The sequence below is a fragment of the Neolamprologus brichardi genome, chromosome 20, assembly GCF_056152115.1.
Source record: "Neolamprologus brichardi isolate AB-2024 chromosome 20, ASM5615211v1, whole genome shotgun sequence".
NCBI classification, from domain to species: domain Eukaryota; kingdom Metazoa; phylum Chordata; class Actinopteri; order Cichliformes; family Cichlidae; genus Neolamprologus; species Neolamprologus brichardi.
In genome coordinates, this window is record NC_142123.1 from 34,955,001 (window position 1) to 34,969,071 (window position 14,071).

At 46.5% G+C, this 14,071-nt stretch overlaps 1 protein-coding gene across 1 annotated transcript in view; it reads right to left on the bottom strand.

Moving 5' to 3' along the window:
• dnajc5ab (DnaJ (Hsp40) homolog, subfamily C, member 5ab) overlaps positions 1-12,971 on the bottom strand; it is a 20,637-nt gene extending 7,666 nt beyond the window's left edge. Inside the window, exons 1-2 of the mRNA XM_087833634.1 lie at positions 12,761-12,971; positions 239-401 (exon numbers count right to left, since the gene is read on the bottom strand). Coding sequence (XP_087689760.1) covers positions 239-345 — 107 coding nt within the window. The 5' untranslated portion in view covers positions 346-401; positions 12,761-12,971. The remainder of the gene's footprint in view (positions 1-238; positions 402-12,760) is intronic.
• Between the last annotated feature and the right edge of the window lie 1,100 nt (positions 12,972-14,071).

Here is a 14,071-nt window from a genome sequence, read left to right on the forward strand (position 1 = left end):
AACAGGAAAAAGAAGGAAATGAGTTTAAATGATGTCGGGATAAATCCGGACGTTCCTCTACAGCTGTGTTTAAACATGAAAACATTAAAAGATGAATCAGCTCTCTGAAGCTGTGGCAGGAAAAGCTGATCCGTGTGAGGAGGGGGAGTCACAGACAATCCTTTCAACATGCTCTATAACCTTTGACCCTGGCTCCCTCTAGTGGCCAACTGCTGCACTTGTGTGTGTGTGCACGCACCTGTAGCATTTCTTGATGTCCTCTGTGGTGGCGTTCTTGTCGACCCCGAGCACGGCGTACAGCGATTCTCCTGATGTGGACAGACTCCTCTGTCTCTGGTGATCCATGATCTCTCTCTCTCTCTCTGTGCTTCTCTCACGGGCTCGCTCACTCAGCCTCACACCTGTCAGGTAAACCCAGAAACACGTTTGAGGATACGAGCCTTTCACCTGCAGCGTCAGTGTGTCCTTATCTCTGTGAGAACACAAAGCGAGGTAATGATACGGTTCCAGGTAGAGCAGATAACACCTGCGGTGCAGCTGGGAGCCGTCGCGCTCGTTCCTGAGCTGGAGCTGAACTCAGTCGGGACTCTTAGCCTGAAATTACCTGACGATGACCTGCATCGGGTCATCAGAGCTCCTGTCCCCCAGAACCTGTCTGGGGGACAGGAAGCTGCTGAGCAGGGTTTGAGCTTTCAGAATAAGAGCAAGGGGACGGTCAGCTGGGACTGCCACCCTTTAACCTCCAAAAACAAGTGTGAGGCTGAAGCTGACAGCCTGATCAGTTTAACCTGAACGAATCACTGAACACGCTGTACTCCATCATTTATGACTATGTGGATTTTGCATTTACAAGTTTTGGTTTTCTGTTGCATTGATGGGACTCTGGGACAGGAATGAAGTGAAGAGCTGCCAGATATAAGTGACAGGACGAGGCCGGCTGTGGGAGGACGCTGCAGTCTGAGTCAGGGTGGAGGCCAGCAGGCCGCGCTGTGCGGAGGATAATCCAACCCTCAGCAGGCCGATGACTGTGAAACAGCTCCGCTTCAACTTGATCTGTTAGAGGTGACGGCGTGTCAAACACAGCTCTCACTCCCAGGGTGCCCCCCGGGGAGGTGTGCCCAGCCCCTGCTCTGCACCCTGTGCACACAGCTCCAACACCGTCGTTACAGTTGCAGACGACACCACCATCAGACCCGTCTGCTTACAGAGCAGAGGCCCTGACATGGTGCTCAGCATCAGACCCGGGAGCTGACTGCAGACTGCAGGGTGGGGACAGCTCTGAGGAGGGCGGTCAGCACAGCGTGGTCAGGTCTGACCCCACCTTACACCCTTCACAGGAGCAACCACACCCACAGCTGCAGCGACAGTTTCTACCCACAAGCCATCAGGACACCGCTCAAATATCTGACAGCTGATCTCCCACAGTCACACCGCAACCCTGCACTACAACCACGAAAGTGTCATCACCAATCTGTGTTTATTCTTCTTACTCATCGATATTTTCTTATTTAAATACTTATTTTATTTGTGCCTTTCTGTGACGGTGATGACGTGTGGTTGATGTGACAAAGAAAGCTTCATTCAGAGTAGTTTGGTTCTAATTTTGATTTTAATATTTGTTTGCAAACATCAGCTGTCGTCTACACTCGCAGGGCGTCTTTCCTCCTGCTGTTGCTTTCACAGACACTGAGACGCTCACCAGACCGTCACACGGCGGCAACGGTCCAGAGAAAACCTGGATTAATATGAGACGAGCAACTTCCTGCTTCCCGTCTGAGCCGCCTCCTCGCGTCCACTAATCCGCTAACGCGCTGCTGCGTGCTTTAAGGGGAGAAAGGAATAAAAGTTAAAGTCAGGTAACCCGAGCTCACCTGAGAGCCGGCCGGGCAGGAGCAGAGGGGGGAGAGGTTTACTATCCATGTCCTGAACTTGCTCGTTGTGCTTAAAGCAAATCTGACACGTACGAGCTGCAGCGAGTGCAAAGGTGTGTCACCTGCAGCGCTGCTTCGACTCAAAGATCTAAAACACTGAGTCTGTATTGACATCAAATGTCCAGGTTTGTCCTCTGAACATACCTGGATCCAGATAAGCAGCACTTCTCAGCTGGACCTCTCTAAGCTCCGCCCCTGAGAAAACGATGGTGATATGACCACGGAGATGACGCTTTCATACTGACGGCAAAACTCTGAGTTATGACCTCAAACTCGTAGCTGAGGAGTCATTGTTGTCAGAGCGGCTGAACGAAGGATGAGCCGAGTGCTTTCTGTAACAGGTTATAAGGAAACGATCGTCCATGCTCCGCCTCTCCACCAGGGGGCGTGATCACCACAGAAGATTCATTTTATTAATTTGCTGAACGGCTCCTTCGGTCAGCGAAGGGATAAAACTCATTTATAACTCCAACACAGGAGATGCTTTAAATCTGGTGCAGTCCTGACTGAATGAATGTGAGAGCGGAGAGGTGCGAGCAGGTGAGCTCACCCGGCTGTGCGTAAAAACAAATCCACCTGCAGTGTTTCTTCATGCTAATCGAAGAGACCACAGCACAGGTGGGAAACGGTGCATCTTCCTGCAGAGGATTGGCCGTCCCGAGCAGGAACACCTGAGCTTTGAGGAGGCAGGTGTGCAGGGGGTTAGCAGGCTTAGAGACCACAGTAAGCCAATTCAACACAGACTGACGGAGTAGACTTAAATATACGGGGAACCATCTGCCCACACAGCTCGCCGCTCTGATGAGCTGTAACCACACACCTGACGCATGCAGCGCTCCTCTCTCCACAACATGCAGCCCACTTCCACTCCTGAGAGTAAACGCCAGAGTAAAAGCAAAGAGTGGTGCGTCCTGCACATGTGCGACCCCGCACTGATACTTTCAAACTTCCTGCACATACAGCCAGTTCACAGCCTGTATATAAACGATGGAGGCCGCCTCCCTGTTGTCACCCATTGGTCCGCAATTTTAGCATTTTGGTCTCGGCCATCTTGGTTTAATGGAGTGACCATGGCTGTGTCCCAATTAAGAGACCGCACGCTTGAAGTACGCGCACTACGCGTACTACGCATGGTGCGTACTATAAGTACGAGAAGTGCAGAAGTGAGAGGCGTGTGAAACGGGACGTTCTAGCCTTCATCACGCTGTTCAGGTTTCCTAGCAACCATGATACTAACCGCGAGAAACGTTACATACAGCTTTGTGTGACAGAAATGAAGGAGAAAAATGTTTTGTTGGTCATTCATTTTTGTCATGACATCACTTTGATTAGTTGAGGCTGAGACCACAGGACTGTAAAACATGATTGTTGGGCTTCATTTCTGTACTGAACAGTTATTTAAGATCAGCTAGTAAATAATAATTAGTTAATGTTGTTCATGAGACTAAAATCATCTCACTGTGGTAATGTAAATATAATATGGACAATATTATAGTATTGTCAGATTATTATGAGATCTACTAGGGGTGCAACGATACTCGTATCGATATTGAGCCGTTCGATACAGTGCTTTCAGTACGTATATGTATCGAACAATACAACATTTTTAATTTATTTATCAACTTTTCTTCTGACGGTGCTGTCTGTGTTGAGCGCTCAGTGGATCTGCGCTCGACAGTGCAGCCTAGGCGGAGAAGTCGAGCACAGATTCACTGAGCGCAGGGCAAGCTAGCGAGACAGAAGCGAAGCTCGTTGCAACATGGCAAATTGAACCTCCCCCACCCTCATTCAGATCTGGCGTTTGGAACTATTTTGGTCTTCATGTGAAGTATGACCCTGAAGGTAAGCGCGTCATGGACTAAAGTAAAACAGTATGTGCCACACAATGCTCAATTACATGGGTGGGAACTACTGCGTTAGCACAGTTAGCTCGTTAACGGAGATTTGCCGTGTTGGAAGCAGACAAAAACAACAAGCACGCATGCTACAAACTTTACCCGAGTCATTTAGACAGCCGTTAGCACATGATTCTCCTTATGGGGACCTGATATGTTTAATATGCTGCTGAGAATATAGCCCAGAAGAAGCGTCTAGTAGAGCTTTTATTTTGGAAAGAGACGTTTCTCTGTAATAAACTCTCTTTTCCAAAGATGAGTGATTTCTCCATCAGATAGATTTATTTTTTTATTACTTTGTTGTTTCAGCAACATTAAATTTAAAAACTGTACTTTTGAGTTAAAATATATATTTATAATTTTAATAAATGACAAATTAAAAAGGCATGAACATTTTTTTTATCGAAAAAATATCGAACCGAACCGAGAAAAAAAAAAAAAAAAAAAAAATTATATATATATTTTAATGTTCTTCGTTATTAAACATTCGCACATAAATAAGTGACGTCATGTTCAGTACTTACTTTTGACAGTTCACTCTTGGCCGCTCCCTTCTGCCGTATTTTGCGGCAAAATTATCCACACCCACCGCCGCGCTATGAATTGTGGGATATATGGGACCACGAAGCGTGGTATATTTGGGGAAATCGATGGCGCATTCGGAGTATGCATTTGAAGTACACTTCGAATTGGGCCGTCGTCGCATGGCGGTGACGTAATTGCACTCAAAATGCGTATTTCAAGCGTGCAGACCCTGAATTGGGACACAGCCCCTATCTGGGCGAGAGGGCTGAATGCTAACGTGTCAGCTAATGCAATGCAGCGTGGTTAGGACAGACTGTAACGTAACTATGCACCAAACCTGGAGCTCCGCCTTCTTGGGAGGTCTGTTAGTGCAGTGACCTCACTGCCGTCATACTATTGGTCACATGATGCCATTAGAACAGCTCCAAAAGGCTCCAACAGCACAAACACGGCCCACAGGTCCAGGTGAAGCTAGGCTGGATGCTAAACACATTCATTACTTATATTATTCACCTGCTGAGGCGGCTGAGGTCATTTGGAGTCCAGGGAGCGCTTTTAAAGACCTTCTATGACTCTGTGGTCATTTTTTACAGTGTTGGAGCAGCAGTTTATCAGCAGCTGAGAGGAAGAGGCTGATAAACTCATCAGGAAGGCCAGCTCTGTTCTGGGATGCACCCTGGACCCAGTGCAGGTGGTGGGAGACAGAAGGACTCTGGCCAAAATAACATCTCTGATGGACAGAGTCTCCCAGCCATGCATGTAAATGTTGCTGCAGAGCTGCTTCAGTGACAGACTGCTGCATCCTCGATGCACAAAGGAGCGTTTCTGCAGCTCCTTCCTCCCTGCAGCTGTCAGACTGCACAATCAGAACTGCTCCCAACAATCATAGAGGTTTATATCAGCGCTGTAACTTTCACTATTTTATCAACCGATTCACACTATAACCTGGGTTTGCCTCTTAACTTCATTTAATTTTATTTAATTTAATAACTGTACAGTACTCTGCTTTTAGTAACCATTGTCCTTCATGTAAATATGTAAACATTGTGTATGTTTCTGTTCTGTGTCCTGTTTGTTTGTATATGTGTCTTTCTGGCTGCTGTTACACCCAAATTTCCCCTTGTGGGACAATTAAAGCAGGGCTCGCAAAATTTCAAACTCCCCGGTAGCCCTTCGGGCAGGGACTCTTCAGTTTTTGGTAGCCAAAAAGAAATTTAAGTAGCCCGAATAAAAAAGAGAGCAATTTTTGATTGATGTTTTGTTTCCTGTTTTGTTTCCTTTACAATAGTATACATTAATGTATAATATTGTAAAGGAAACAAAACATTAATCAAAAAATTGTTGAAACACAAATTACAACATTGTATAAAAATTACAGTCATCAACTCAAATCCTTGGTTCTAATTGAACAGAAATTTCTATGAACTTGTAAGAACTGTGAACATGAATCAGTCTGTGTCAGATCCTGAATCTGAAATTTCCACTGAAGTCACAGGTAAGAGGCAAGTGGAACCAAGATCGAGGCCATTTGCTTTTTGAAGTTTGCAAAGACTGCTACATTGTGCCAGTGGTAGTTCACTCTTTGCAACATAGTAGCTGTTTTAAACTGATTTTCAGGTTTATTTTTAGTTTGTTATTTGCAATTGGTGTTTGTTCTGGGAAAGATATTGCAGACTGAGCAATAATGCATTTCTTGCATTTCTCATGGGTTCTAATGGGGTCTTTCTTAAAATGACTGGTGCCAGTAACAAAGGCGCTTGTCGACTCAGAAATCGAGGGAAAACCAACAACACACCCGGCAGAACATTATGTTATTTACACGGGTGCACATAAGTGGTCCGCATGTGCGCATTCGCTGTCAAAATAAAAGACGCGCACCAGATAAGAAGTTGCAACGCGCGTTTGCGTCCATATAAAAGGTTGTTTTTGTCCGCTAGAGTGGGATTTTCACAGCACATTCTGCACCACATCTCTGTGCGTTCATCATTTGTTTGAAGCCAGCTCACCTCCTGCAACCACTTTTCCCGACTGGAAAAATCGCTAGCCCCGGGACGTCGGGCTAGCGATTTTGTGAGCCCTGTAAAGGATTATTCTATTTATTAGTCTGAATTAACAGTATTAGTAATTATCAAAATTATGTTTTTATATGTCTGCAATGGTTAATCCACCAGGATGAACAAGCTCTTTAATCTAATTTATTGTTTGTTGATGTCCAAGAATTTGTAAATTTAGAGTTGAAAAAAGCAGAAAAAAAAAGAAGAACAGAGCATATTATTATGAATGTAATATTCATGTTGTGCTTGAGTCATTCCTGCGGCTCAAATTTGGGTAAAAACATGAATTCCGTTAGTTGACAGGCTCGCTTTTATGACCGCTGATCTAATAAATCTCTCAGCACTCGATGCCAGTAATTAGAAAAACTATATTTTTATGAAACTTTTTAAGGAATAACACAATATAAGCTAAAATATTTCATGTTTCATTGCTGACAGGATGAATACCTGCAGCTGTCAGCTGTCAGAGACTCATACAGGCCCCCAGTGTGAGCAGCACACATAGCAAACCACAGGTAAACATCACCTGTGCAGTGGATCAAAACAACAAACATGTGTAAAATAAACTCTGAAGGACTTTCTATGGCACCAGATGGCCTCCCTATGCATCACCAAGCCACGCCCACCACACAGTCTCAGAATAACCAATCATAGCACAGTGCCAGCTGACTGGAATTAACCAATGAGAGGAACCCGTGCAGGACTACGTTGGTTTGTTTGTGTATAATAATCTGAGCAGAGCAACCAATTAGATTTGATCATGTTCAGTGATCTGAAAGTTAAACTGACCACAAGCAGGAACGAACAGGCAGCACACGGTGTGTGTGTGTGTGTGTGTGTCCATCACTCCACTGCAGACACTGACACATCAATCTTTGTGAACAAACACAGATGGACACGAGGTGACTGCAGGATCTTTAATACCCATCATGCACTGCATGCAGTCTGATGACAGATGATGCAACAGTCGTGACATCGACTCATTTTGGTTCCTGCACACAAATGTTCTTCTCTTCCTTTTCATGGAGGTGATTGATGACGTTGGCGGCGCTGTGACTCATCACTCGTCTCTAATCCACGTCTTTATTTCAGCAGCTGATTGGGCGGATAACTTCACTGTTACAATATGTAAAGAGGAAGCCCCGCCCCCGCTGTACTGCACACGTCATCACATCACAAACATCATAGACCAGGTGAGGAGGGCAGGAAGTCAGACACAGGAAGCTCAGGTAAATTTTCCAAACAAAACACTATCATCAGTCACACAATGTGTGTGTGTGTGTGTGTGTGTGTGTGTGTGTGTGTGTGTGTGTGTGTGTGTGCATTGCTGTAAAAAAAAAGATGCGAGGAGAAAGCCCGTTTGTAATTGTGCAGACAGTGCTGAGAGGAGAACGACCCACGGCACAGTGAACACTCGCGCTCACATGCTGTGTCATCATGAAGCAACTGCTGGTTTTACACTCAGGGGAAGGAAGGAGATGCTGTTTGATTTTCACAGATAAAGCTGAGTACAAACAGATCTTTGCACAGCAGCGTTTTAGTTTGTTGGAGGTTTAAACTGGATTTAAGCATAAAAACACACAACATCCAACATCGTGAGGTTTAACCGTCTCCATGTCGCACACAGGTCGCACACTCATCTGCAAACACAAAGTGACCCATCAAAGCTTCACAGGCGCCTTCAGTTTACACGAGGACCTGAGCAGTTTTGTACTGGCAGCGTGTGTCTGGTTAACGAACACGAGTAAAGAGCGAGCCAGAGGATGGATAACAGCAGCACCACCAGAATAATAATAGGCAGTAACAGACAGTCAGGCCTATGAATAACGATCATGACGGTGTCGTTTTGTCTGACCAGCTCAGTGTGCAAATCCCTCCAAAATAACATTTTGCTCTGAAGAAAATTTGTGATATTTGCTAAATGAGCCGAGAAAACCACAATCAGAGCATCTGATGTGTGAAGGAGACGAAGGCAGGAGGCGCTCTCTGGAGGGCGGGGCTTTGACCTCTCAGGTGTATGCTTCTAGAAAGACCGCTCTGATGTGTCAGACAGTCCTCAGTTGATCAGATCATCCAGATCATTCTGGATGTGTAGGTTCTTAAAGGAGCTGAAATAATGAGCAGAGCGGGACGACCGCAGCGATGGAGCTCAGCTGGCAGGTGAGGTGGATAAACGTCACCTCGGGGGACGCATCTGAGGGTGAAACCAGTGAGAAGAAAACCACAGAGACAAACAGACGGTATAATTCATTCATGCTGGCTCACACACACACAGGGCTGTAATCGACAGCTGCAGCTGACTCAGTAAACACAGCTGCTGCATGAGTCGGGAGCCTGAGCGTTCGTTCAGCGAGTGTCGCCTACAGATCAGCCACAGAACATCATCTTCTCACCGTCTGAGCCTGAAATCTCTTCCAGCTTTCTCCTTTGCACAAATTCATCCACGTAAGCGCCAGTTTCTCCCACATCAGTGAGTAGAAACACAGCTGAGCAGCACGTGAATATCAGGTATGAGCATATACGAGCTGACCATGATGTCATAGCACGCACGGCAGAGAGCGAAGAGTTTCACCTGCAGGCACACAGGGGTGAGTCTGCAGGGGGGCACGGGAGGCACTCGATCATTTCAAGACACTCAAAACATTTTTCAGATAAAATGATTTAAAGAAAATTTAAAACACTGTTAATTAAATTTCACTAATATTTAAACAAAAATAAAAACTTTTTTCACAAGCCAATAAAAATGAACATGGGGCAGTAAAACCTGAGAACTATGTCCAATCAGCATGCAGTCAGAAGCTTCATCAGTGAGCTGCACACTCCAATGAAACACACAAACTGACTGAACTTCACATTTTCAGTGATGTTCTTACGTCCGTCATGCGTTTCCTGTAAACGCCATGATGACACACAGCAGCTGAGATCACACTGATCTGCTTGTCCAATCAAAAAGCACTCCAGATGAACAACGCCTCAACACAATTAACACAACAGCTCTGAAACTCATAGCGTCTCCTGCGCTCAGGCAGCAGAGACGGGGAGGAAGAAGCAACTGATCTAAGGCAGGGCGAGCGACGCCAGAGGAGGGAAGGTGAAGGTTCACCTGCAGTCAGATGACCTGCAATCACGCGACTGCCTGCGATAGGATGGCCTGAGGCAATCATGAGTCAAACCAGTGCCATGTCTGTGTCACGTCTCTCATCAGGACGCTGCAGTAAAGGTGAATGTTTAATCACAGCATGTGACCTCTGACCTCATCTGCACTTTTATGAGATTAAAGAAACAGCCACACAGTTTGAGGTCATATCCTCCTGTAATCCAGTAATGTTGAAACTGCTGCGTGCTTGCTGGAGAATCTTCAACTTGGATTCGCTCGGATGTCCAGCAGGGGGTGACTCCTCTCCTCTGATTGGATAGAAGTCTGTGAGAAAAAGAGCCTTGCTTGATCTCCGAGCTCAGTGAACACCTTCCCCAGCTGACCTCACAGCTGCTATGTCCATCTTTCACATACAGTCTGTGTTAAATGATTCCTACAGACCATAAACGTGACTTACAGCTTCTCACCACCTCAAACAAAACAAACAAAAAACCAGACTCCACCTGTGCTTCCACCTGCAGCTCTTCATGCCGTGCCCTGTAACTCATCTTAAAAGCACAGCTCAGGTGTGTTTGTGAGGAGCTAAAACAACCTGAGTTGTGGTTTTAGCAGTCAGGACTCTGTGACTCCCTAACGGTCACAGCATCTGACTTCCTTCCTTCTAGCAGCACAACGAGCATCTTTCCCCTGCCTGAGTCTGGCTCTTTCTTTTAAAAGGGGGTTCTTTCTTCCCACTGTCACCGAGTGCTGCTCACAGAAGGTTGTCTGATTGGTGGGTTTTCTCTCTGACAGCATGAAGCCTATCTAGGGATGGGTATCATTTAGTTTTATCCGATACCGGATAGCCAAACCGGTACTTTTGAAACGGTGCCGGTGCTTAAAGAATGGAAAACAAACTTTGTCTAAAAACCTCTCATGTTTATGTTTTTAGCAGTCTCTTTTTTTTGCAACATGTTAACCAAGTTAGCCTTTTCTGTTGATACAACATACCTCCTTTGGTTGGAACCAGTGCTTAAAGAATGGAAAACACAAACTTTGCCCTAAAACCTCATGTTTAGCTGTTTTTTTGTAAAAAGATAACAATGTTAGCCTTTTCTAGCCTTTTCTATCACTCTATCAAACAAGAAGACAGCCACATGTAACTACGACGGTGTTTGCTAGTTCACCTTACGTGCATTAATGTAATAACGTGGTTAGCCTACTCATTAAGCTACTCACACAGAGAAGAACGGCTGCTGCTGCATCATCATTCTCATCATTTCTGCTACACTGGCAGGGCTCGGGGCCAGGACTCTCCTCTTTGGGTTTTTAGCTATGCGTCACCAGGTGTTTCATCAGATTCGAGGTGTTACCTCCTTTGCACAGTATCACCTTAAAGCATTCAGCAGGCTGCTGAGTTTGCATCTTTTGCCAACTGGTCCCAGCTGGAGGATAATTTTAGGGTTTTAAGGGTCCTCGTGGCTCAAACTGCGTGACAGGAAGCTGCAGAACAGCTGATCGCAGGCTGAACGACAGGAGAAGAGGCAGCTATCAATGAGCGTTGACAGATATGTTAATTTTATTTTTAAATGTGATGCTCCGATGCCTTTTATCCATCTTACACGCTAAAGTATATTAAACACACCTATCAGGTATTCAATAACAGCCCCACATCCAGCTCCTCTCAGCTGACCGCTAACTGCTGTGATATCACGAGATCCGATGTGAATGAAAGTCACATGACTCATCGGTGACCACTTGTGTCAGATCTAGTGATGTCATCATCAGTCATCAAACAGAGACCAGCTGACTCAGTTAAAATTGACTTTAGGAGCCACTGATGTGTGCAGGTCATGAAAGATTTAAAACATAAACAGATGAAAGCGCCTCACACCGACTCTGAGGTCACGCAGCAGCTGGCCAATGGGACGGGCAGATCTGCAGATCATATCTCAGAGACCAGGCAGCAATTAGAGTCCATCTGTGTCCCTGCTGATGAAACACAGTAATAGACCCGACTCCTCCTCCTCCTTTCAGCTGCTCACAGCTGATCCCAGCATCCTCCTCTGTCGCATAACCTTCACTACATCCATGAACCTCCTGCCTTTTCTCCTCCTGCCTGGCAGCTCCATCTTCATCATCCTTTGTCCAATATATCCACCTTCCCTCCTCTGCACCATCTAAGCATCACCTCTCAGACTCTGAGCTGTCCCTTTGATGGACTCATCGTACTCACTCCCAGGGAACACCTGAGCATCTTCAGCGCTGCTTGTTGCCTAAAGGTAATGGTGTGAACTTCACCAAGGGCCCAAAATCCCAGTAACAGTCCAAGAAGCAGTAAAAGGTCCTGGGATTCAGGAGTGAAGGAAACACGGTCAGGCATGAATCTTCCTGTTAGGTTTTGGATGTCCTGCTGTTTGTTCAGCTGTGTGCTCATACTTGCAGGTGTCTGACAGCATGCACAGGTAAGGCTTCACCATTATTCATATTTCAAAGCTCATTAAGGCCAGACACGTCCCCCTACCCACAACACCAGGGTGGATAAGGTGATAATATGCTCATAACTGATCACCAACCACTGCTGGTGGTGACATCACCCTGGAGAAGTCTCGTGTTCTTGATAAACCAAAGCTAAAACACATCCTGCTAGCAGTTTTACTTCCTGTTATTAACTCTGAGCCTCTGGGATCAGCCTGAACTAAAGAGTGAGTTTAGGGAACTTTAGGGGGAGAACAGCAGTGGGCACACAGCTCTGGTGTTAAAATTAATTTGACCTTGATGGTAACCAGGGGGAGCCAAAAAACATCCTCGGTTATATCCAAGAAGAGACCCTGAGAGGATCAGGAACATCATCCCGCATGCCCCCTTTTAAAAACCGTGGTTACGCCCCTGCTGAGGGGACAGGTACAGCTCACGGTGTTGGCCAGTACCCACCTGCACCCCACGACCTCTAACCCCACCTGCTCCACACGGCGCTGACCTCTGATCAGAACCGACGGACCCACACCCCTCCCCCGCCCATAAGCCGGATTTATCCCGTTCGTCTCCCCTCGATTAGATCCGTCACATCTGAACAAACACTAACGAGGACCGGGAGTCCGCCCGAGCCCCTCACACCGGGCACCTAAACCGGAGCTGGCCGGTCACGGCGGAGGGCTCAGCTCGAGGTTAAAGCGGATAATCTGCAAGCGTGAGAGCAGCAGCATCCATGTTGTTAGCCCGAGTCTAATCCAAGGACGGCGGCGCGGCTAACGTCAGCGGCTAGCCCGGGCTTCTTACCTGTTCTGTCCCGGGGGCGGAGCGGCTGCTGGTCCTCTCTCGGTCGCTGAAGCCTGGCTCGACGTTTACAACACTATCATCCCACTTCCAGTCCACGCTCCGCCGCTAAAACATCGACCGGACACCGAGCTAACGGCTACACCGGGAGGGGGCGCGCAGTCAATCCGAACACAACGGCCGCGCGCAAACCCTCCCACTTTCTGCCCTGCTCGTTCCCGCTGACAGCAGGCGCGCTCACAAGCGCTCAGGAAATCACGAAGAGCGGCCCGCTGTCTGAGCTTCTTGCTCCACAGGAGACGCTGTCGAGCTTGTGGCACTCCGTGGAGCCGGGATAAACGTTTTACGTTAACCCTGTTTGTGATAGAAGCGTCGAGGCGGTAGATTCCGTTGTGTGTTTAAATGTTTTACTTATTTATTTTGTGGTAAAACCCTTATGCGAGCATTACGGACCTCACAGCACCGTAAGCCGCCAGCAGCAGCCTCCTGATAGCTTCACCTTTAACCATCACAACCAGCTGCTTCTTGCTCACTTTAATTACGCTCCTAACGTCTGCTGGAGTGTTTTTAGGAACTTTATTGAACAAACAATGAGTATACAACATATAAACAGATCACGAATACAAGAGAACAGAACATGAACACACAAAACCAGGGGTAAAAAAATATATAAATACACGCAAAAATTCAATTTTATATACTGTTTTGAGAGCATTTTTGTTGGTGGAGGCTGATATTGATCCATGCATCTATTCGCTTACGATTATCCTTTTCAGGGTCGCGGGAGCCAGCTGCCATAGGGCGAGAGGCGGGCCACACCCTGGACAGGTCGCCTGTCTGTAGCAGGGATAACAGAGACACACTCTCACATTAACACCTATGGGCAATTTTGATTAATCAATTAACCTATCCCCACAAACTGCAAGTCTTTGGACGGGAGGAAGCCGGAGTACTCACGCAAAAACAGGGATAGAACATACAAACTCCACACAGAAAGACCCCGGCCCCCGGTGGAATTGAACTCAGGGCCTTCTTGCTCTGCGGCAACAGTGCTAACCACCGTGCTGCCTCCTGATATTGATTTTATTAATTCCACATCCTTAAGAAAATGACAGAAATATGGTGGTCTGCTGGAGTTACCGTTTGAAAACAGGACCCATCGATTGGAGGACCTCCTGCTGCAAAACCTTAACTAACCAATCAGAACAGGATGTCTGTGTTTATGGTCAAAATCGGCATAAATGTGATCAAACCTATTTGGAGTCGTGTTTCAGATGTTGTGCTGGATTTATGGAAACTAAAATAACATTTTTT